Source organism: Fukomys damarensis, unplaced genomic scaffold, assembly GCF_012274545.1.
Source record: "Fukomys damarensis isolate Sample0158 unplaced genomic scaffold, DMR_v1.0_HiC HiC_scaffold_20, whole genome shotgun sequence".
Taxonomy (NCBI): domain Eukaryota; kingdom Metazoa; phylum Chordata; class Mammalia; order Rodentia; family Bathyergidae; genus Fukomys; species Fukomys damarensis.
In genome coordinates this window covers 20,909,857-20,934,517 of record NW_022900932.1, presented here as the reverse complement: position 1 = coordinate 20,934,517, position 24,661 = coordinate 20,909,857, and the positions used below count along the sequence as shown (strand labels likewise).

Genomic DNA, 24,661 nt, shown 5'->3' with positions numbered 1-24,661 from the left:
ATTGCTTGGTCCACTGGGTTCTTGTGAGGCAGATGCTTCAAAATGCAACTCCAGCCAGAAGTGCTTTGGCCTTCCCGTTGGAGAATCCCAGGCTAAGCTGTGCCTACAGGGCTGATGGAGATGGCCCACTGCCTGGGGCTTCGGCACAGAGACAGACAGCAGCCCTGCCAGGGGGCTACAAGAGCCCTCCATGCCCCCAGTTTACAGAAGAGCAGAAATAGGCCTGAGAGAGTCCCTCACCACAGTGGAGACTTCTGTGCCTGACCCCTTCTCCTGGAAGGAGCGGGCGATCACCTTAACTTGAAGGATGGACCCTGTGGCTTGTGGATCTTGCTTCCAGGAGGGGCAGGTATAGCTACCAGCTCACCCTCTCCACCTCTTCCCTGTAAGTGACTCATGGGGCCACTGTGGTTGAGGTGCCCAGAGATCAGATAAGGGACGGATCAGGGTTTCTCTGCCAGATGGCTCCACCCACCGGGACAGAAGTCACCTGGGTGAGGCAGGACAGAGGGCACCGGGCAGCTTTTCTCAGGAGCTCAGATGTGAGGGGATCAGAATGGACATCAATCCCTCGGGGGAGGCAGGAGGGCACAGTCCAGACCTGCTGTTCTTTTTTGAGATGGGTGAGATGGTTCAATTGCTTGTGCATTCAGTCAGCATATAGTTATTTCAAACCTTTTAGACGCCAAGCCCAGCAGAAGGTGGGGGGAACAACTGTGAACAAGACAGGCTTCCAGACAAACCAGTAAATAAACACCTTTGCTGCGGAGGGAATGGGGAGGAGGTAGAGAGCTTGGAGTTCCTGCATTAGACGGTAAGGTCAGGGGAGGTCTTCATGAGGAGCCTGCTCTCGCTCCCTCTCTCTCTCTTGTCAGTTTTCTGAGCCAAGGTATCACTTCGTAGTTCGTGCTGGCCTTGAACTCACAGTGATCCTCCTGCTTAGTCCCAGGAACTGACGCTTCAGCTGAAGCCCAGGGTGTGAAGGAGCTAGCCCTAGACAAAGGCCTGTAGAGGACATTCCCAGGAGGAGGGGGCAGTAAGTGCAAAGGCCCCAGGCAGGCGCGCATGCAAGGCTGGTGCAGATAAAGGAAGACTAAGAGGGGCCAGGATGTGGGTATACAGGGTGGAAGGGGCCTGGATCGTATGAGGAGTATGGGGTCTGAGTGACAGAGGCTTTTAATTGTCAAGACCGGTGCCACGGCCACCTGGAGATCTAGATCTAGTCCCCGTACCTGGGGAGGATGGGGAGATTCTTGGGGCACTTTGTGTTGCTGGGGGAGGCAGACACATGAGATGTGATGAGGCTCCTTTCTGGGTTGCTCTCCCTGCCTGAGCAGATGGTGTGGCTGTGCCCTCGAGCCGGGAGTTCTGACCCCTCGGGTCACGTGACCTTTTTCAGTTCTGGTGACCACGGTGTTCCAGCTGTGGGCCACATGGCAGGTGTGCAGGCCTGGGAAAGTCATCTGGGAAGGGTGTCTTGAGGCCAGAGAGCTGGACCTGGCGCCCAGAGAATTGGGGTAGGAGCACCACTTCTTTTGGCCCAGGGAGCCATCCAAGTGACCGCCAATGTCCCAGGCTAAGGCCTTGTCTGTTATGGGGACAGACACCGTGCAGGGGTGGTGGGGTTGGAGCGATGCATCCTGAACTCTCAGCCAAGGGTCTCACAACCTGTCAGCCATCTTGTCATACTTGCTGTTACCTCTTTGGATCCTTGAAACAGCCCTGTGAGCTGGGCAGGACAGTGGCTGTTATCCCACATTGCAGATACAGAAACTGAGGTCCCAAGAGGGGAAATGACTCCTTTGAGGCCATCACGTGCATCCGTCTCTGAGACAAGAACCATTTCACCCCAAAGATAGTGCCTATCTTATTCTTTATTTCTCTCAAAAGAGACTTTCTTGCCAAGGGAGGCCTTTGCATCTTGCCCTTCAGGGAAGCAAATATTAGCCTGGAGAGGGGAAGGAGAACAGCTTTGGCCGAATCCAGCTTGTTTTTTTGTTGTTGTGCAGAACCCTCCTGCTTGCTTCCTGCTCTGCCCAAAGAGAGCCGGAACCACCACACCCCAGGGCAGCTGGAAGCCCTTCCCAGGATGGCCTCACAGCCTTGCCAGGCTGTTCCCTGTCCTTGACAGAGGTTCATCTGTGCCCAGCCTCTCCTGCTGTGGCACCACTCTTGGCCATCATTGTTGCCAGTGCTGTCCAGGGCACTGGGGGCAGGGGTGGGAGCAGTGTGGCTGGCAATGGGCTGGAGCCAGTTCCCAGCATACCTTGTCATGGACTGGGACAGTCTCCTGGGTGCTGGCTTCCAAGGCTGGCAACAGGATCCCGAGGCAGGTCACTTTCTGAGGTCAGAGGACAGACCTTGGAGGCAGATGGGACTCACGTCCATAGAGACTGCCTCTGCTGGGCTGGTTTCACAAGCACCCAGGTCCACATCCAACCCTCAGAGCAGCTGATGGGGCAGCCTAGGTGCAGCAGCTTCTGCCATGGTTCATCTCACCCAGGTAATATTGATGTGCAGCTGTGTGGAAACCGCAGCTCCTGGCACACACGCTGGGTAGCATGGACCGGACTGGCCACTGTCCCAGCTGACTGTCTCTGCAGCCGCATCCCACCCCTGATGGTCTGGGCCATCTCTCTGGGCTGCGGAGAGTTCACAGACTTGGTTGGGAGAGGCCCAGATAGGGAGAGAATGCAGCCTCGGGTGGAGAAGAGGGGTGCAGGAGGAGTTTGGGGGCTCAGTCCAGCTGAGGAAAGGCTGAGGAAGTATGGAGACCCCCAGCCTGGGGATGCAGGGGCTCTGGGACTCTGGGCTTCATTTCCAGGGGACATGGATGTATCTTGGAGGAAGGAGAGGAGTCTGTGGGTTCTAGAATTTTGCTTTTCTTTTGGTTATCCTAAAAATACCCCTTTTTCTGCTCTAAAGGCAGTTTGTAGCTGGAAAAATTTTCAGCAGAATCAGGCTTGAGTTACAAAGTTTGGGGGTGATCTGTGATCATGTTTCTCCTTACATCTGTAGGTCTCACCCCCAGGAGAGGTTGGCAGGGGGTGGTCTACCCCCACTTTCCAGTTGAGGAGAGAGGGCCAAGTATAAGTGGGTCATGGTGGTGAGCTAGGGGCTGGTGAGTGGGAGGCTGAGGACTTGATTTCTGGCTGACTGTTAAGCTCTCTAGTGGGTTGAATAGTGGCCCCACCAAAAAACTGTGCCCATGTCCCAGAACCTGTGAATGTGACCTTACTGGAAAAAGTGTTTTAAACTGGGTGTGGTGGCACCCATCTGTAATCCCACCACTCGGGAGGCTGAAGCAGGAGGATTGCTGTGAATTCAAGGCCAGCCTGGGCTCCGCAATTAGTTCAGAGCAAGCTTGCACTACATAGTCATACATTGCCCCCAAAAGACAAGAAAGAAGAAAGAGAGAATAAAGCTATTGTTTTAAACCACCCAGACAACCCTAAAATCAGCCCTTTCTGCTTCACCAGTTGCCTCACTGTGGTGAGAGGGCAATGGAGCAGGGCTCTAGCATTCTTTTGCCTTCCTGGCCTGCCCTGAACATTGGAGTAGGGAGAGGGCTGAGCTGACAGGGAAAGATGTGGGGGAGGAGCAAGGCTGGCGGGAGGGAGCCCCGTAGCCCCACCCAGGGCCCACAGTCCTGCCCACAGCTGGTAGATCCATGGCCCATAGTCCCACCCATACATGCTCTTATGACCTGGTCCTGGGCGTTGCAGCGCAGCAGGTTTGTAGAGGCTTGCACTCTGCAGGGAACACGGGGTGGAAAGCGGTCCACTGGGAAGGAAATGCAGCTCCCAGGAAGGACTTCCTACAAAGCAATTAAAACCAAACTGCTTTCCACACAGGGCTGTAAAGAATCATGGATTCCCTTCACAGCAGCAGTGGTGGCCCATCAGTGGGCAGTTAGGATGTGGCCTGGACTCCCGGTGGGACTGAATAGCCAGCTGTGGTGGGCGTCTGACCTGCTCCTGCTGTGCAGAGAGCAGGACCTCGGCCCCAGGCCACACAGCAAGTGCTCCTGGCCCTAGGACTGCAGCAGTGGGTATCCCAGTGGTGCCCTCCGGTAACTCCTCTGGCTGGGCTGTGCCTGGTGACAGAGGGCCGATGTGTGACTTCTCACAGAAGGGGCCCAGGTAGTAGAACCCAGCTTGCACCGCTACCCAGCCTCTGACCTGGGCAGCTACTATTGCCTGGCCCTGTGATGGACAGCTCTGCCCTTGTCTCTTGAGAAACTGTCCTCCACTGAGTCCCAGCAGCTGCAGACTTAGGTGACCTGGGCGGGGTGGGCAGATGGGACTGGTGAGCAGCTACAGGAGGCTGTGGCGGGGATACATAGCTTTGGGCTCAGGGTTCCCACCTGGATGGCAATGGCCTCTTAACTCCACCCCAAGGCAGGGAGGGGGTTGGACTTCCATTCAGAGTGGACAGAGACAGGGAGGAGTTGTGTAGGGCCCCACAGACACTGAGATAGGTCTGTTGTTGTCTTTCTACTCCACCAAGGCCTCTTGAGTGCTGAGGCGTCTCCTGGGATTGAATTTGAGATCCTCCCTGCTGCCTTCTGTCTGGCTGTGCCTTGTACCTTTCCCTGCTGTCTTTGTAAAGCTGACAGTGAGTGAGCCCCTTCCTCTGGCTCTGGCTGAGTTGTTTTCTAGCCATCCTTCGTGTAACCCCCTGACAGCTTTGCTCCTGTTTCTGTAAGGAAAGAGGTCCAGAGGGTGAGTGACCTGGTAATGCATGCTGGATGTGGAGGGTTTGTTCCACAGGAGAGCTTCTCTCTTAGAGGTGGACTCTTTGGGGATGGGTTGTGTGCTCATTGGTGTGGTTGTTCAGTCACTCAACAAACATTTCCTTGGCTTCCTGGAGAAGCAAGGGTGCTGGAGCAAGGCCAGCTCCGAGGGGCAGTGGCCAGGGCTCTCCAGGAAAGAGGGGTGAGCACTGAGCAGTATGGAAAAGGAGGGAGCAGCAAACCCCAAATGTCAGAGGTCTCCCAGTCCTGGTCCCCTCCGGCTCTCTAAACTGGCCCCACTGTCTTTCTGGAAAAAAAAAAAAAAGTTATTCTTTTTCTGTTTCTTGGAGAGGATGTGCCAGGGCGTGAGAACTTTCTTGTTCTCCAGAAGGGAGAGTGGCTTGCAGTGCAGAGCATTGCCCTGGGAGTCAGGAGAACTGGGTCACAGCTGTGACCGGTAGTTAATTTGCTGTGTGAACTTGTGGGAGTGACAGCCTCTCTCTGGACCTCAGAGTCCCTTCTGCAAAATAAGCAGGGGGTGGGAGTGTTTGGCCAGGCAAACCTCCATCTGCTTGTCCCTGGTGGTGGCCCACAAGAGGATGTAGGTGACCCATGGGGGAACATTTATACATCTTAATATACATATGTTAAGTGTAATGTGTGTTAAAGAAAATAGTACATCACGTATGTGCTTTTATAGATGTTGATTAGGTTAGATCCAGACCATGTTATCAGGAGAAACGTCAACTGCTTTAAAGAAAAAAATCAGAGGCAGGCAAGGTGGCACACGCCTGTAATCCCACCACGTAGGAGACTGAGGAAGAAGGATAGCTGTACGTTTGAGGCCAGCCTGGGCTACATAACGAGACCCTGTCTCAAAAACCAAAGCAAAACTATCGGTTCATAATAGTGCAAGTCACTGGCAAGAGTAGGGCAGGAGCCGGGGAGACGTGGAAGCTCCCTGTGGCTGCTCTCCACTCCTTTCTGGGGACTTTGGCACTGTGTCACCTCCACTCAGAACACAGCCCATGCTCTGCCGACGCTGAAAGGAGGAATCGGGGTACTCACTCTGTGTCACTTCACATCACAGTTTGCAGAGGAGCTTGGCCGTGGCCGCTTGTGTAAGTGACCGTTCCTTTCCATTTGCAGTGGAGCGGAGCAGGACTTGGAGAGGGGCGTGCAGTGCACCCGGCTGGCTGGTCCAGCAGGCTGCTGCAGGGAGGGCTCGCTGTCCTGTGGGTCTGCTGGGTTCATCTGCCCTTGTCCTCCCTTTCTTAAAACAAGGAGAGAGACTGAAAGTGCCAAGCCGTTCTGTCCCCACCCCTCTCCCCGTGGGGCTCTTCCAGAGGCCCGTGAAGAGTAGGTTCAAAGCCCTTGGTGTCCTGTCTCCTGTAGGTTCGCCTGGGTGGATAATAGGTAGGTTCTCGCTGTAGCCTGTATTTAGCTCCCGTTAGAAGTCAGTGAAATACCAGGTTTGGGCATTAATTCCGGGAGCGGGTGTCACCCCATCTCAGACGTCTCTCTGTGACTCTGAGGCTCCCCCGCCGGCTACTGGTTTGTTCTGGGCACAGTTCAGGGGGTGGCGTAGGGCTGCAAGCAGAACTCCTCGTGGACAACACCGGCTTGGGGTTTGCTTGCTCAGTGTTTTACTGTGAAACAATTCAAACTCATGAAAAAGGAGAAATATGAGGCAGGGAGCACCTACTCGGCCATTATAGGGGAACACTCAGCCTTCACAGAAATTCACCCCTGGTGGCTCAGTGTGTGTTTCCTGGAAAAAATAACTTGGAGGGATATAACCACCCCATTTGCATGACTATGAAAATGCCCAGTTCAAGTGGGGCATGGTAGCACACATCTGCAATACAGCACTCAGTAGGCCGAGGCAGGAGGGTTGTGGTGAACTCAAGGCCAGCCTGTACTGCATACTGAGGCCCTGTCTCAAAAAAAAAAAAACAAACAAAAGGAAATACCAAATTCATGTTAAAAGTACCCCAGCTGCCTCTAAGATATCTTTACATTAGAACAAAAATGAGTAGCCAGCACCCCAGTCCATGCAATGTGATGGCTTTCGTTTTGACAAAAGGCTCCCTGTGCATCTGAAACAGAGGCCCTGTGACCTCTGTGGCCCTGAGTGGCACAGGCTCTGATTCCTGGGAGAACTGTCACATGTTACTGTGTCGTGCCAAGACCTGCTGGGCCCAGGCCTCTCCTCGCTCAGGGAATGTGAAGAAAGCATGTAAGAAGCTAGATATGGTGGGCTATAATCCCAGAATTTAGGAGGCTGAGGCAGGAGATTGCTTTAAGTTTGAGGTCAGTCTGGGCTACACAGTAAGTTCAAGACTAGCCTGAACTGCGTAGCAAGATCCTGTCTCAAAAAGCAAAAGCAAAAACAAAAACAAACAAAAGAAAGAGGTAAGGAAAGGTCTACTTATTGGGTCTAGAAAGCTCTAGAGTCTCTGTGGAGATTCAAGTTCCCCGTGAATCTTGGTTCACACAAATGGCAGTCCCTGTTCTGTTAGAAGGATCACTTCTGGATGGCCAGAGGGCAGGACTGAGGGTCCCTGGCTGCCCGCCTTTAATCATTCTTGCCAGGCACTGGGAGAAGCCTAGATCAGGGGCCACCAGACCAGGACACTGCCCAGGAGCCCGGGGAACCCAGCATCTGGAGTGCTCAGGTCCTGACCGGCGGTGGGGGCGGTGGGGGTGGTCAGCGTGCCCCTGGTGTGTGGGGTGGCCTCTCTTTGTCCCTTCCCTGACCTGGGGTGGCATTGGGGAGGCGGTTTCTTCCTCTCAGATGGACAGCTTTACCAGTCTGCCACAGAAACCCTCAAATGGTGTGTCCTAAATTGAGTACTTCCTAAGTGGAGCTGTGATGGGGAAAACTTTGTCATTATTATTATTATTATTATTATTATTATTATTATTATTATTATTTAGAAATGTAACCCCAAAGAAAAAACTTAAAAGAAGAGTTGAAAGAATACTTGCATGCCTTTGAGTGACCAGTTGCCATCTTGCCTTCACATCTCTCTAAATATACAATTTCTTTGATGCCAATCCCATTGAAAGAAAGCTACTGACACCCTGGGCTCAGCTTCCCCAAGCAGCCATTCCTGAGAATACTACCATTGTCTGAAAAAAATCACCATGAAATGAAACATCATCCGATATTCAGCTAGTATTCAAATTCCCCCGTATGGTAATAAGAACTACATTGTCCCTCAGAATCTGAGGGGGCTGCTTCCAGGACACCCCCTGTATCAAACTCTGAGGTCACTCAAATCCCTCCTATAGATGGTTTAGTTTGGGCCAGGTGTGGCCACAAATGGCCAGGTTTTGGCACACTTCTAATCCTGGCACTCAGGTGGGAGAGGCAGGAGGATCGCCGCAAGTTCGAGGCCAGCCTGGGCTACCTGGTGAGCTCAAGGCCAGCCTGAACCACATAGTGAGACCCTGTCTCAGAAAATGAACAAAAATAAAATACGACAAAAAGATGTTATTTTGTACATCACCTACACAGATGTACAGATACTCTGAATCATCTCTAGATTACTTATAATACCTACCACAGCATGAGTATCACGTAAATCACTGTTATGCTGCATTGTTTAGGGAACAATGACAAGAAAGCAAAGTCTTTACACATTCCACATGGGCATAAATTTTGTGGGGGAGGGTTTCCAATCCACATAGCTATCCAAACCCAAAAGTTGCACCTTGGTTAGAGCTCACATTCTAGCTGCACATGCGCACGAGTGTGTGTGTGTGTGTGTGTGTGTGTGTGTGTGTGTGTAAGAAAAATACAGTGTGTAACTATAAGAGCTCTGGAGAAAAATCAAACAGGAAAGAGGTCTAGGGAAGCTGGGAATGGTTGGGAATGGTTTTTATTATGGCCCGGGAAGGTGACATTTGGACCAAGAGAGGGTCCAAGCCTCACTTACAGACCTTGGCAAGTGCTGTGAGTTCAAGGAATAGCAGGGGTGGGGCTGCTGGAGAGGGAGCGTGGGTGCGTGCGTGTGTGTGTGTGTGTGTGTGTGTGTGTGTGTGTGTGAGAGAGAGAGAGAGAGAGAGAGAGAGAGAGAAAGCAAAGGAGGGAGAGAGGCCACTTGGAAGCTTCCCCCAGTCACTCAGTCACAAGGTAATGGTGGCCTGAGCTGTGGCAGGCACATGGAGATGGCCAGGGGCAGGCAGACCTGACAGAAAAGGGAAATCACTAAAATTAGGAAGTGCGGAGTCACACAGTCAGATGAACTTTAAAGAATGCTGTCACCCACAGAATATTACGCAGCCCCAGTGTCACCCAGAGCCAGGGTGCCATTCCCCGGGGGAAGGAGCCATAGTGGGAGAGGGCGATGTTCAGGTTGGGATGGCTGGGCTGACCTCCTGCCGCAGGCCTGGGAAGCACTCCCGCCGGAAACATGCAGGCAGAGCCAGATTTCCAAGAATCCCCTCTCAGGGGCTTTGTGAAGCCCAAACCACTTCCATCGGGATCCTGAAACTTCTCATCCTCCTTCTCGCTGGGTACCTGGTGGAGCATTTCAGTGGCGTGTGGATTGAATGGGGAGCAGGTATGAGAATCTCCATCCCATAGCCAGCTAGACATTAGTGTTTGTAAAAATGCAAAGCTTGCATCATTTTTTCACTCAGCTTTTTTTTTTTCTGGAAAATTTTATTTACTGAAATGTGCTATTTATGTTAATGGGCAAACTTCTTATTTCTGAATGAGTTAATAAATATTTAAAATGTCTCGGGTTTAATTTATGATAAATTGATGAATGGCATTCATGAAAATTAAAGCTCTAGAATCTTCAAGAATTTTTGAGTGAACAGGAGTTTGGGGACCAAACACACCAAACCACCAGCTTACGATCACGTGTAAGGGCTACTCGGTAAACAGATGTTGAATGAATGAATTCACTTCTTGGCTGTACCCAGGAGACCTGACTTTGCTGGGAGCCTCCCTGGTCCCATGTTCTGTTGTCATCCTCTGCATGTCCTTCATGTGCACTGGGAACTCCTTGTCCCTCTCGTCCACCGTAGGAATTCGTGCTTGGCTAGTAAATGGACTCGGTCTAAACAGCACCTCCTTCTGGGAGCTTTCCCTGATCCCGCCCTTCTGATTCGCCTGCTCCTCTGCACACTGGATTCCCTCTGCCCCAGAGGGTCCCCAGCCCTGACACCTTTGTCCTGCTGGTGTGTCACTCACTCGGTGGGATCTGTGCGAGCAGGGACCAGGCCCTCCCTGTTCATTGCCACTGCCTGGTACATACGTAGGCAGAGCTTGATGAATGCATGTGGAATCAGTGGGTGCTGCCTTGGAATTCAGAATAAGATTCTTGCCATTCCCTCTCATTAACCTTGCACCAAACTGGCTCTGAAGGGGAAACGGTTTCTGGCATCCAATTCAGATCTTGAAATATCCGAATTACAACAGCACAACATGCTTATGAGGAAGAAATAACATTAACTGGGCACCTGCTGGGTGCCCAGAACTTCTGCACAGCATCTTGTTTCAGGGGCACTGTGGTTTCTTTGGTCAGTATAAACTGGCTTGGTTCTCGACTTTGGAGTTGGCTTCTGCGGCAAGACTATGGTCTGGAGCTAAGCTGCCAACTTCCTGTAAGCTCCCGGGACATCCTGATACGTACGCACAGTGTGTGCCAGCTGTGAAGTCGTTGAGATCAGGGCCTGGGGTGTGTGTTGCTGCTGGACCCTGCTGCCACACTCTGCACGTAGGAGGTAACGAACACCTTGAACAATCTGTTCAGCGGCATATTTAACACTGGAACTGTCGCTGCCGGGAGGAGTTCCCATTACAAAGCTGTTTGGGTCATTTTTTCTTTAGATATAAAACTAAGCCTAACATTAAAAGCGATAACCATGAAGTGCCTAGTAAGCCCTGACACTGCCACCCTTGGGAGAGACAGCGCTTAATTTAGAGGTGTCCTCTTCCTTGGCTGAGGCCACAGCCTGGGCACCTGTGCTGGAATTTCCATCTCTTCTGTCCTCCCCGCAGCTGGTGTGTCCCCCACCTCTGCCTGCGCCTGTTTTTTTGGCTTCTCAGTAGCCCAGAGAAGTTGGGAAGTGAGCTCAGAGGGGCCCCCTTTTCTCCATTCCTTTGCCCTCTCCCTGGGTTGTGGAATGAATTCCCAGGCCAGCAGGAGAACGGGATGGCCGGATCAGTTCCTGATGGCTAGCTATGGCCCTGAATGGCTGCTGGGACCTGCACTGAGGCCATTGTACAGGACAACTGTCACCTCATAACCTCTGGGAGCCTGTATCTCCTTTTAAAGAGTATGAGAGGAAGAGACCCAGACCCACTTATCCACCCCTCATCCTAGGATCCCCGAGACCATCTCCCAGAACCCCAGTCCCAATCCCATTCCTGTCCTCAGCTAGATCTCTGCCCCTAGGCCTGGGTGCTGCCTGGCTGGGGGACTTTCTGTCCTCAAGGCCAGGACCAGACCTCCGGGGTGCACCTGGGGAACATTGTCTTCAGCTCCAGTTGCCCTCGGTTAATGAGTCTGCCTGGCTGAGGTGGAGAGCACATGGTGGACACCATGACACGAGTTGTTCTTGATGCCCCTTCCTGCTGAGGCTGTTTCCGTGGTTTTTGTACTCAACATGAGTCACTCTGGTCCTTAAGCCTCCAGGGCTCTGTTTCAGACTGGGATCACCAGAGTCCCTTCTTTGGGCTTGGTGACATCTGACGCAATATCATTTCTCAGAATACGTTCCTCCAGCGGACATATTGGGCCTGGAGGGCTCAGGTGCATGTAGCCAAACTCTGCATCCTTCAGGGCTGACTCAAAGGTCCCTTTCTGGTTTCCCAGGGGGAAGTAGCTGCTCTGTGTCCTCAGAATATCCTGGTCCTATTCACTTCTACCCACCTGCTCAGATTCGCTGCTCTAGAGGGGCCCTCACACTTCCCACGTTGTTCCTGATTGGAAATTCCACTCTGCCCAGCTTGGATTGAGTAACTGGGGCTTGTGAACCTCCCAGCCTGGCTCCTTCACAGCCTGGAATGTGCTGAGTGTGTGAGGGGGTCTTTTAAACCAAATGTCTGCTGACAGGAGGGCAGCCTGACACCCTGGCACGCCCACGCTGCCTCCTGGACAGGCTTGGTTCCCTTCGTGGGCCTGGCTGGACGGCCTTCCCAGGCACACTGTGAAATGCTGCTGGGCTCTTTCTCTGGCTCTGCCAGCCGGTGCAGGAAAGCTGGAAAGAGGTGGAGAGCAACGTTGCTGGGAACAAATGAGAAAGAGGAGAGATAGAAGGGAGAAACCCATGCTCCTGAGCAGGAAGACCTGATAGAATAAAAGTAACAGTTGTCCCCAAGGGGGATTTGTTGACTCAGTGTGGTCCCAGTCAAAGCTCAGTGTTTGTATTCACCTCCCCCCATGGAGTTTGATGATTCTAAAATGTGCATGGAAAAACCCAGATCCATGAATATCCAGGGCACTTAATGAATAAGACAAGAAAGAGGGACTCGGCTCTCCAGATGCCCAGATGTATCATAAAGCTGTCGTCAGTATAATAGGGAGGTGTTTAGGGACAGATAGGATGACGGGGAAGTTAGGGAAGCCACCGGTAGATACAGGCATAGCAGATCGGTGGCGGGGGGATGGTTAATAATGGGCACCACGCGACTCTACCTCTGCGCCTGCTCTGAGGAGTGAGGTTGGTCTTGGCTGTGGGAGGGGCTGTGGAGATGCACAGAGATGACTCGAGGCAGCATTTGGGAGGCTGATGGCTCTGTTGATGGCAGCAGGCTCCATTATTTCACAGGTGAACAGTGAGGCCCAGAGAGGGGACATGGCACAGCCAGGTGCACTGAGCTAATGGGTGGAGTCCAGAGTGGCAGCTACCATATCCTAGTTTGCCTCTTGCAGCACCCTGATCTGTGCAGTAGAGAGGCTGGGACAGAAGCTTGCTGAGCTGGGGTGGGATTGGCCCAGGGTCAGGTGGGATTGGTCTCAGGGTTGATGAGGGGGAAGTTTGGGGTTTCCCCTGGCCAGAAGCAGGGGCCCCACTAACCCCGCTTTGTTTTAAATCTCCCTCAGGCCTTGGGGCTGGGCTGTGTATTCCCCATCCACTTGCAAGCTAGGAGCTCTGAAAAGGGCTTTGTTTGTGCCCAACACAGAGCTCTGAGGCCTGGAGTGCCCCACAAGTGGTTCTACAATGAAGCAGGTTAGGGTTTTCCAGGAGGCCCATCCAGTTCTGACATCTCTCTCTCACTTTCATTCCAGTTCCAGAGCCCTGTGTACCTCTCCGTGGCAGGAAAATATCTTGCTTTTCACAGACCGGGGATTCTTCACTCTTTTGTATCAGGGGCCCCTTTGGCTCTCTGGAGGGAGCCTGTGAACCCCTCTTCAGAAAAAGATATTTAAATACATGAAAGTAAATGTACAGGCTTACAGAAGAAACCAGTTGTACTGAGGTAAAATTATTAACATGTAGTAAAATCAAATTTATGGTATAGTAACAACATGGTTCTTTACCACTGCATTAAATCACAAGATCTAGCAATCGGTCTAATACTGCTGTAATGATGAATGAGAAATGTTAGTGATATTTTAAGGCTTGTGCAACAACTGTAATGTGAGTTCTAGTGCAGACAAAGTCACAGGTGTTGTTAACTACTTTGGTTTGTTACCCACATTCAAAATGGAAGGAATGTTTCAGTTAAAGATTATGTTAGTCAGCTTTCCGTTACTGTAGCAAATAACCAAGATGATCAAAAGACAAAAGGTTTATCCTGGCTCACAGTTTTGGTGTTTTCTTTCTTTTCTTTTCTTTTTTTTGGGGGGGTTCTTTTTTGGAATTTTCAATTCTTGATCTCTTGGCCCAGTTGCTTTTGGCCTGTGGTGAGGAAGAACAGTGTGGGACAGCATGAGCAGAGTGAAACTTCTCACCTTGCATCCAGGGAAGCAAAAAAGAAGAGGAAAGGTCTAGGGTCCCATCATCCCCTTCAGGGGTAAGCCTTGAAGACCTCTCACCAGACCCCACCTTTGAAAGCCTCCAGCACCTCCCAACAGTGCCACCCAGGGGAGCAAACCTTTACCACATGAGCCTGGGAGTCATTCAAGAGTCAAACAACCACAGTGGTGAACGAAACGAAAGGGTTGACTTTGTCCTCCAGCCAAGTTCCAACTCCTTGAGTTCCGACTCTAGGACTATCACTTCCGGTCTCTCTACCTCTCCCTCTCCCTCCCCCATATCGAGTCTTCCAGTTCCTGTGACTCTCTGGAGCCTAACAGCCTAGAACACAGTCGGAGCCCAGTTTGTGGCTTCTGGGGGTGAAAATAGACCTTTAAGCATAACCTTGCCCCAGCTGGGGGTGAGACAGCAGGGAACAGTGACCAGGTGCTTCCTGAAGGACGCACAGGTGCTGGAGAGCTTCCCAGAAGCTGCACAGAGCTGGGCCTACCCTGCACAGGAGGAAGCTGAGTTCCAGGCTGCAGGGCTCAGAAGGGACCTGAGTCATCATGGGTGACGGGCCTCCTCTGTGGCCTGTGGAAGGTGCTCCCTGATTACAAAGTCCCCTGCGCTGCCAGTGGCATGCTGTTTCTCTCTGTGGCCCCAAATGGGCATGCTATGTTCCCTCAGCCCCGGCCCTGTTTAGCTGAAGCTGTCCTGCTTGACAAATAGGCCTTTTGCTTCCTGCACTGGGGCTGAAGTGGCTGGCTGCCTGGAAAGGGCTAAAATTAGCAGAGAGGAGCAGCCGGGATTGCATGCTGGCATTGACAGATACTTTTATACTCAGGTGGATAAACCGATGTCATGAGAGATGTAAATATCATTTGGAAATTTCGAAGTTGCTGGGGAGGTTTATCATGCCAACCTCTCCCTGTGCCCAGTGCCCCTCAGAACACTTGGGCAGGGAGCCTGGATGGGTCTGGGTTGTGTAGGGAGCCACATAGGCTTGGCCTGGACAGTTAGAAACGGGGTCTGTGAGAGCTCGGTGCACGGTGGCAGGGGAGTTGGGAGGGCCACGTTTGCATCGGCCACATGCTTTTCCCATGGTTTTTGTGGTCTGGAAATATCACAGAGACAACCAGCAAGGAAGTGGCAGTGCGGCCCAGGGAAGTTTTGTTTTCTACCAGCAGAGCTGTTCTGGAGAGATTCGGGGGCTCTCGGGAGCTGTAAAAATAGAAGCTACTGACTGCCTTTCTGCAAAAGGCTGAAGCCAGCCCTGCCCCACAATTGGGGTTAATGACAGTTCTGGGATTTGGGGTACAGTTTCCAAAGCTGAGCATCTGACCATGGAGGAACAGGTTGAGGCAACAAGGGGGGACGGGGACAGGCTGGGAGTAGGGGAGATGACGGGCCCTGTGCTCATCCTGCCGGAGGAGAGGAGTCTTGCGTACAACAGGAAGTAACTGTCGAGAGTGTGCGGAATCAAGTGGAACACATTGGGACGGCATAGTTATGTGAGTTCAGTGACAGAGCGAGGGATATACTTCTCATCGCGGTGAAAGATGAAATCTTGCTGCCGCCCTCAAGAACACAGGCTCTTTGAATATTTGCTTTGTTCCTTGCCAGGGCCCTGAATACCTCAGTGTGCCGAGGGGTTCTTGTTGAATCCTGATTCCTAGCTCCTGCACGCAGGGGCTCCTGGGTCTTTGTCTCATTCAGGTCAGAGTGTAGTGAGGGAGTTGTGCTGAAGGTGGGCATTTGCTCGCCGTTACTCTGAGAGGGGCCACGGGCTGAGGTCGGCACTGAACAGCGATTTTACCATGTTTGGGGTTTGGGAGTGTGACTGACCTGGTAGTCTCTGGTTGATCTTTCTCAGCAGCAGATTTCATTTCTTGTGTTACCATTTGCCTGTAGAGGGTGCCTGGGTGATTTTGCTGCCATCCCTTCACTCCTACATTCCCTGAAGTGGCCATGTTGTTAGTAAGTGGCTGAGGACCCGTGTGTCCGTGCCTTCGTTCCTGGCCCGTGTGTTAGGTGCTCCTCCCACCCTGGGGGTGTGGGTCGCGGTGCAGTAGGGGAATTATCTCTGCAAGCCAAGGCTCTCAGCCTTGGAAGACAGCGGGGTGCGGGGCTCAGGAGAGCCCGACCTGGTCGTTGCTGTCCGGGGTGCTTCGGTGGCATAAGCTCTGCTTGTGTGACCTGTGCTATCCCCATCACTTGTCAGAGCTGAGGAGGAAGCAGCCATTTCCCTTTCCTAGGACAGCCTTGGCACTCCATAGAAGGCCAAGAGGATGTCCTGGGAGACGGGATGAGAAAGCTGTGGCCACTTGAAGCCTGGGGTAGGTGTTCGTTAGCGAAGGGCGGCCGCTCCGCATCCTGGACGGCCACGCCTGTGTGGATGCTGCCACCCCCTGTCTGTGTTTCCTTCACTTCCTCTTGGGCCTGAGCTGACGGCACATGGCTTCCATTTGCTCTCCCGGGTCCCTTTGGCTCAGTGGGGAAGTCCCATAACCCAGTGACGTTTCCCAGCCTTCCGTAATGAGTGGCCCGAAAGGACTGTTGTGATCTTTGGACAGGCAGGAGGCTGCATAGTGACTGACTCAGGATCAGGAGGTGGGGGTGAGGGCTCTGTGGGAAAGTCCAGCTCATGTTCCTTCATGGACATTGATGGTAAACATCTATTGTACTTCCCCCGTGTGGGGACTGTCAGGGGCTGTGGATGTCCAAAACAGTCCAAATAAAATAAAATAAAGTAAAATTAAAAAAAAAAATCCCTCCTCACATGGAGCTTGTGTTCTTTCAGAGAGGTCAAACAATTAAAAAAGTAAAAGAAATGATGTAGTATGTTAAATAATGGTCAATACAAAGGAAGAAAATGAAACAGGAAAAAGCAGTGAAGAATTTTGTGGGGAGGGACTTTTCACTTTTGAATAAAGTAGCCCCAGAAGGCTTCACTGAGCAGGTGATAATTCAACAAAGATGGAAGGAAGTAGGGAGTGAGCCATATGGCTATCAGGAGAAAATCCGCTCAAGTGGTGGGAAAAGCCTGTGCAAAGGCCCCGGGGTGACTACATTGAGTATGTTTGACAGCAGTGAGGAACCTGGGTTTTTCTGATAGAAAGTTACAGTGTGTATGGTGTTCCCACTGTCAGAAATGTTGACAATGAAAATCCTCTCAAAATTCCCCAATCCAACCTTTGACCTTCCTTGTGGTCATCCTGAAAGTAAATTCCATACTTATGATATTGTGTGAAATGTCTGTTCCCCTGAACAGTCCCAAAATGTCCGTCGGGTCCTTCTCTGTCTGTGGTGGCCTTGTGCTCTCAGGTTCACAGAGTCCCACCTTTGTTATTTTGGCTCCAGCCTTGCAAAGAGACTTGGGTAAGCAGGGCCACAGTGAATGTGTTATACCCATTTTTCAGATGTGAACACAGACTTAGTGTGGTCAGTGCCTGACCAGGGTTTGGGATTAGTAGGGCTGGACTTGAACTCACGTCCTCTGCCCCCACCAGGGCCACCCACCCCCGTCTCCTCTAAGGTAGCATCTCCATGTAAGGTCTGTCTTAGCCCCCGATGGCTACCATCCAAGTGCCACAGACTGAGTGAGTCTGACGCCAGACTCCGAAGTGCTCACAGTTCTGGGGGTTGGAAGCCCAAGAGTGAGGTGTGACCGGGTTGGTTCCTTCTTGTGTCTCTGTCGGGCTTGGAGATTGCCATCTTTTCCCAGTCTTCATATGGTCTTTCTCTGTGTCCTAAGCTCTTCTTCTTCTTTGTGTGTGTGTGTGTGTGTGTGTGTGTGTGTGTGTGTGTGTGTTCTGTTTTGTTTGTTCGTTTGTTTGTTTGTTTTTTTGAGACAGGGTCTCACTATGTAGTTGAGACTGACCTGGAACTCACTATGTAGCCCAGGCTGGTCTCAAACTCACAGTGATCCTCCTGCCTCAGCCTCCCGAGTGCTGGGATTACAGGTGTGTGCTACCACGCCCAGCCTAATCTCTTCCCAGCCTAATCTCTTCTTAGAAGGACACATTTGGATTGGAGCCACCTTGGTGACTTCATTTTAACTCAGTTACCACTTTAAAGGCCCTATCTCCAAATATAGTCACATCCTGAGGCACTGGGGTCTAGGATTTCAGCAGAGGGCTTTTTGGGAGGTAACAGTTCAGCTCACATCAGGGTCCCTCTGTGGCCCCTCTGGGGGAGCCCCCCATGCCAGGGCCACAGCGTTAGGCCGGCTCTTCATGGAATGCTCAGAGGCTGCCCAGGGCCTTCTCCTTCCTCACTGCCGGCTTGTGCCGCAGCTGATCGGCGCCCTGGTGCTGTCTGTGGGGATCTACGCGGAGGTGGAGCGGCAGAAGTACAAAACCCTGGAAACTGCCTTCCTGGCTCCGGCCGTCATCCTCATCCTCCTGGGGGTCGTCATGTTCATCGTCTCCTTCATCGGTGTGCTGGCCTCCCTCCGGGACAACCTGTGCCTTCTTCAAGCGGTGAGTGGCCTGCCCCACCCTCAGCCTGGGGGCCGGGGTCTGTGACCATGGGTTGGGTCTCCACAAAAGCCCCTCTGGCCCTGGACCCCGGAGCAGCTCGGTTTCTTCAGTTCCTCAGAGGGTTTCCGAGGTCTGCTCAGGAGGGACCCAGGCCACCCCACGCCTGCATACAGAAGCAGATTTGAGTACTGTTGTGGTTGGCGGAGCTCTGTGTCCCGCTCGGATGGGATGGGAGAAGCCACACTTGGATGAGAGAGAGCACAGATGGACAAAAGGAGGGGTGGTGAGTCATCAACTCACCCAGTGACAGCCTGGCCAGTGTCTCTCGCCGCCTCCCAGGAGGGCTGTTCCCATCCAGTGTCATCCTCAGGCGCCCTGTGTGGTGGGCACCAGCAGCTTCAGGCTGGCAGAGTCCTTACAGAGCCCTGATCCCAGAGCATCCTTCCTGGTTACTCGAGCCAGAGTCTCAGCATGCTGGTGGCCCGATTGGTGCCCTTCCTGAGGTCCCAGGTATTGTCAACCCTCCCTGAATCCCCAAACTGGGGTACAGGGAGGCAGATCCACTCACTCCACACTCACATGTGTGTCTCATCTTCCCGCCTACGGGAACCCTGTGATCCCGTAGAAGCAGGATCTTGGTGTTGTCTGAGGCCGGAAGTCGCTGTAGTTTGTTTAGATGATGCCTGATTTCTAGTAAAGGGCTGGGGTGTGTGTCTAATAAAAGGAGGAGGGGTACTTGGTGCGGGCTGGAAGCACTGCCCCAGCCTTCCCTTCAAATCAGGTCTGTCCGCTGGCGTAAGGCTGAGCTCTTTCCTTGGGTAGATGGGATGGTGAAGCTGGTTCACCTGGGCTCCACTAAGGACCCCTGAAACAAACATGAGTAATAAGCATCTGCCTGGGGAAGCTTGAGCACAGCGGTCCACATTCCGTGGTCCTGTCGGTTGGGAGGACAGCAGGGCCAGGAGCCGTGAGAGCTGCTTTTGTGCTGGATCTCTGAGCAGGCGACACTTCCCTTGTGCCTTGTCTTCATTCTCTGCCCCACCTCAGGTGAATCTATGAATTTTGTTTTCCAGTTTATGTACGTCCTTGGGATCTGCCTCATAATGGAGCTCATTGGTGGTGTGGTGGCCTTAATCTTCCGGAACCAGGTGGGCCTGAGGGTTCGTATATGGGTGCTGTGCACACTGAGTGTCTGCTGTGTGTGCCCTGGACTATAAAGTGGGGTGCTACAGTGAGTGGGGTGCTGCAGGAGGCAGTGGGCCTGGCCGAGATGGCGGGATTTGGAGGCAGCACCGATGTGACTGTCATGCTAGGTGCAGGAGTGAGGGAAGGAGACAGGTTTCCAGGGCAGCACTCGGCATTCCACTCCCAGCAGGATTTGCAGAGTTAGGGGCCCACGGAGCTGGAAAGGTGCTCATGGCTCCTGGTCTCCAGACCCTTCACCCTACACCTGTGCCCTTCATACTAGCTGTGTGACCTTGGGTGTCACGTGACCTCTTGGATCCTTAGGGGCTCACGATTCTTAATGCACAGAGTTTGGGGTGAGGGTTGGATAAAAGAAGGGATATGAAGAACCTGGCGTGTTTTAGGCACAGCTCCTCTTGTCTAAGACCCCGCAGGAAGCGAATAGTGGGTAAGGCTCATTTCTAACCCAGGGATCTATCTTTGCAGAACCTCTTTCCTTTGTGCTCACCCTACTTTAGTGTTGTGGTCAGGGTTTGAGGTGCAAGGCACATTTGGAGAAGCACAGATCTCTCTATCCACTTCCTGCCTGCACCTTGGCCTGTAACACAGCTTGGTTCCTGGCATTCCAGTTGCTGTTGGAAGGGTGGATTAGGGCTGCTACCGAAACATCATTCTCACCAGAAGTTGGACCCAACACAGCAGACACGGTCCCAAAGCCAGAGCCTCAGCCATGAAGTGTCTGACCCCTGCCACACTCTTCCTGGGTGTGGCTGGTGTCCCAGTCCAGGTGGGAAAGGAAACATGTCTGCTCTGCCCAGGCCTCCTACAGTGGGACCTGACCCCAGGCAAGTCTACACCCCTGGGATCCAAGGGTGAGCCCCAGAATAGGGGCAGGATGACTCCCATCATACTAAGAGTCATCAAGACACAGAGAGGTTAAGAAACCCTTCCAAGAGCACACAGCAAGGCAGAGACAGCTGAGAGCAGCTTTCCAATCCAGTCTTGCTCTCTGCTTTCCCCTTTTCTACTTTGCTGGTCCTCTGCTCTGAGCCAGCAGGTCCAGGATACTAGCTCATTTTCCAGCAGCTTGACGGGAGAGAGATGTGCATTCATTTGCACTTAAGGATGCTCTTCTGTGCAGCACTTAGGGCTCCCGGCCAGCCCGGGCCTTCCTGGGTAATGGGTAGGGGGTAGTGCTTTCCTGGCTGGAGCCCAGGGAGAATTTGTGATTAGCAACTTTCATGGCCTTAGTAAACAGCCCGCTCCTGCACGAGCAACAGGCCTAGTGCCTGCATGCTTTTGCCAAGGCTGTTGGATTTGCCGCTTTCCAGGCTCCATAGGTTGATGAGAACCAAGACATGAGGGCTTTTCAGGTGAGGGGTTAGGAGACCCCTGGGCCCTTCCGTCCTCGTAGTTCAGGGAGCTGTGGTCAGGGGTGAGTTTCCAGTTGTCTCCACCCTCTGTAGGTACCATGGCCTGTGAAGTGGGTCGCTCTTCCTCGGGTGGGGTGCCCCTGGGCAGCTGGGAAAGGGCTCTCGGCTCTGTGGGGTGAGCCATGGTGTCTGTTCAAAAGAGCAAATGCAAACTCAGTTTCTCTTCATGCGTGCTAGCGGCCCAGATCACTTCTGTGGTCCCCAGATGTGGGGCGTTTCTCACGTGCCGGGCAAGCCCTCAGCCCTGCAGCAGATTCTAGTGAGCTGTCCTCATAGTCAGCTCAGTGCTGAGGCCGTCCACCTAGAGGTGGCGTCAGATCCATGGGCTGAGTGCTCAGACCCCAAGACTGTCCCCTTCAGGTGCCACTCACAAGCCCCAGGTGGCTTTACCTGTGCTCTGACCACTGGGATTTCAGTTGGGGGCCCCTATAACTCTCTCCTCAGATTCAGTGAATTTGCTCAGGCAGCCCAAAGAACTCAGGGAAATACTGAGTCTTGTTGATTATGAAAGATTTTATTACCCTTTTGCTATCAGTTTATTAAAAAAGGATATTTCAAAGGACGCAGAAAGGAGAGACTTGGAGGGAGGCACAGAGCCTTTGCGTGTTCAGCTGTCAGGAAGCTCCCTGAACCCTGTCCTTGGGGGTTTATGGCCACTTCATGCACAGGATGAGTGAGGGTGGGCTGGGTGGGGACACCCAGTGAGGCCTTTCTGTTCAGATTCTCCACTGTTCCTCTCTCGTGGGCACCGGACCGCACGTGCGCGTGAGGAAAGTCTGTGACTGATTGTCGGATGAGGGTCGGACAGAGCGTGTCTGTATGGTGAAGATGAAGGCTGAGTCTCTGTGACCCAGCTCTGTAAACCTGGTGGCCTTTGATGTTTGCTTACTCTTGGCTTCAGTGAGCCAGGCCCACGGGACCCCCAGACCCTTTCCAGTCCTCGCTTGGGGCGGCCCCTGCTTCTGTGACCTGGTCTAGAGCCAGGTATGGTAGTGCTGGTGTCCCTGGCCTCTGGGAGCTGCAGTGGAAGCCTCTTTCCTGCCTGCTGCCCCAGGCCGGGTCCTCTGACTGGCTTAGGAGTCCTTCGGAACACCACTGATGCTGTCTACGTGAGCAAGCACGTAACAGCTCGCAAACTGTGTGACCTGTCCCCTGTCCTCGCCACCCTTCCCAGTGGTCACAGCCCAGAAAGCCTTCAGTGACCTGCCCACCCTCCAGTGCACATGCGCACGCGCACGCACACTCACCACACACACACACACACACACACACACAAGCAGACACACTTGCAAAAGCCAGCATGACCCAAAGATCTTCGCATGGAAGCTGGGGCAGCTGCTGTCCATGGGCCCAGGGCCTTCTGCTCCTCCTGCCCATTCCCCTCCCTTCCCTTTGCCTGACCCTCACTAAGGCCTGGCATGGAGTCTGAGCCCTCGCAAATGCCCGTGGTAGTCTGGGGAGAGGTCAGCGCTGCTCCTTGAGAAGAAGGGAACACTTGGCCCATGGCCACCAGTTCCCCTCTGCCCCCACTGCCTCCCTGGCCCGGGCCTCCAGCCCTCATTCTACTCTGTCACTAGCTCTGAGGGTGTCCATAGGGCACAGTGACCCAGTGGGAGGCCGGGAGTGGGCCAGGCCAGGTTCAGAGGACCAGAGCAGGCCGAGGCTGTGACTGCAGGGCTCTCACTGTGGAGGAAAGTGGCCGGCATGACCTTCTCACTGTGGTGGACTGAGGAGTGGCCCTCACAGCGGTGCCACCCCAGTGCCCAGCAGCTGTGAGCTGTGAGCTCATCCCCTGCCCCACCTTGGGTGGCAGACTGACCCCACCCCTCCCACACCCCAGCCAGCTGGCCTGTCCCTTCTCCACCCAGAGGAGTAGGTAACGAGGGCTGGAGAGGCTCCCCGACCTGGGCCCCAGGCCTGGCAGGTTCTTGCTGTGCCCCAGCCCTGAGGCTGCAGGCAGCTGGTCCTCCCGGATTCGGGCCAGAATGATGAGAGCCATGGCCGATGAGTTCTGAGCCTCTCGCAGAGGCCGGTGCCCTCTCTCCTCCTGGCCCCTTGTCACCTTGGGTCTGAGCACTGTGGTCTCGGGGAGGAGGTGGCCCTGGCCTTGTTCCTCTCTTCCGGTACTGGAGATGGTTTCGAGAAATGACCCCAAATCTGACTTGTGAGGTCTTCACTTGGCACCCTAAAAGGCATCAGGCTGGGAGTTTGGCACCCTGGTCTCAGCAGCTCTTCGCTAGTGGCCACCGGGTAACCTTGGGCAAGTGACATCACTCTCTGGGCTGCAGCATCTGGGAAGGTGGCCTCAGGACCCTCACTCAGAGGCTGGCTGCGTTGCGGGAGGTCTTCAGATGAGAGCTGGGGCCTCATTTCCCTTTGAAATTCCCATTTCCTACTCATGACGTGGTGGGACTGAGGTGGTGCTCTGACCTGTGTCTGTCCCCTGGAAAAAGTGAAAAGTTTATAATACCAGGACCTACTATGTGTCGGGCATGCTGCTTACTACTCTGTAGCTAAAGTATGGTTTAATCACAGCATCCCTGTGAGGCAGAGGTAGTTGCCTCCCGGTTTCGAAGGTGAGGACCTGGATGCTTGTAAGTTAACAGAAGTGACCACGGGGGCTGCGTCTTTGACGGTGAGGCAGGACAGCCCCTCTCAGCTTGGTCTTTGGCCTTCAGTCTTTGGATCCTTACAGAGAGGCCTATGGGCTTGGCTCACAGTGGGAAACTGAGGCCCAGAGAGGGGAAATGGGCTGTGAGGGGGCCTGGAACCTGGCCCCATTATTCCTGTGTACCTCAGGATGCACCCCCGCCCCCCAGGAATTGTCTGGCTCCTCTCTGGCACCAGAGCCAAGAATGCTCCTCTGTCCCAGTCTCTGCTGATGTTCAGTCTCGGTGCTGTGAAAGCTCTGATTGTGGCAGCTGGCATGGAGCTGGGCAGCCCACACTCCACCCCCACCCTTGCTTGATGTGGGCCCCCTTTGTGCCCCGGATCTCAGCACAACAGCCAGGCTGTTGATCCAGAAAGCCCAGCGTGACTGGGAGAGGGCAGCGTGCCAGCGCGCTTCCCTGTGGGGACTGTCCCTGCCCAGGCCGGGCAGGGACTGGGCCCCAGCACCACAGTAATGGAGAGAGAGGCCCATGGAAGTCAGGAGATTTGACCCAGCCCCGGCCAGGCCCAAACCAAGCTGCTCCGTGTCTCCCCTCCCCGGGGCCTCAGTTCCTCCCCTGTAAAGCTGGAGGCTGAATGGTGGAAGAATTTGAGGAGGGGCTGTAGAGGGGACCTAGCAGAGGCCCTCAGGCATCCGGAGACCAGGGAGGGGATGTGGGCAGCGCGGGCGTCATGGAGTCTGGTGGGGAGTGGAGAGGACCCTCCTTGCTGGTGCCACAGATGCTGCCGGGAAGCACACGGTGTCCTCACCAGTCCTGACTTCCAGAAATTCTAGGGTTGGTCTCTGTGCAGGTCCCTTTCCTTTGTGATGTCCCTTCTCTGTGACAGACCATTGACTTTCTGAATGACAACATTCGAAGAGGAATTGAGAACTACTATGACGACTTGGACTTCAAAAACATCATGGACTTTGTTCAGGAACAGGTGAGCCCCGGGGCTTGGGGTCAAAGCAGTGCCTCGAGCACCTTTGTTCGGTAGCCAGTGGCCGCCCCGTCCTTGGTGCTTTTCTGCCTTGCCTCCTTTAGGGCCGAGGCTCTGGTCCCCGCCCTTGGCATTGCTGTGAGGATGACCTTGATTTCTCTCAGAAGAGGCTGGGCGGGGTGGTGCACACCTGTGATCCCAGCACTCTGTGAGGCTGGAGGATCAAAAGTTCAAGCCCAACCTGAGCAATTTGGCGATTTAGTAAGACCCTGGCTCAAAAAAAAAAAAAAAAAAAAAAGAGGGGGGGGGGG

The 24,661-nt window shown here is 53.5% G+C and overlaps 1 protein-coding gene across 1 annotated transcript in view; it reads left to right on the top strand.

The window, feature by feature from the left end:
• Window positions 1–24,661, top strand: part of Tspan15 (tetraspanin 15) — a gene marked incomplete at its 5' end in the record, with an annotated part of 38,263 nt that overhangs the window by 6,000 nt on the left and 7,602 nt on the right. The window contains 3 exons of the mRNA XM_010607971.3: window positions 17,956–18,141; window positions 19,215–19,289; window positions 24,258–24,353. Of these exons, the coding sequence (XP_010606273.1) occupies window positions 17,956–18,141; window positions 19,215–19,289; window positions 24,258–24,353 (357 nt within the window). The remainder of the gene's footprint in view (window positions 1–17,955; window positions 18,142–19,214; window positions 19,290–24,257; window positions 24,354–24,661) is intronic.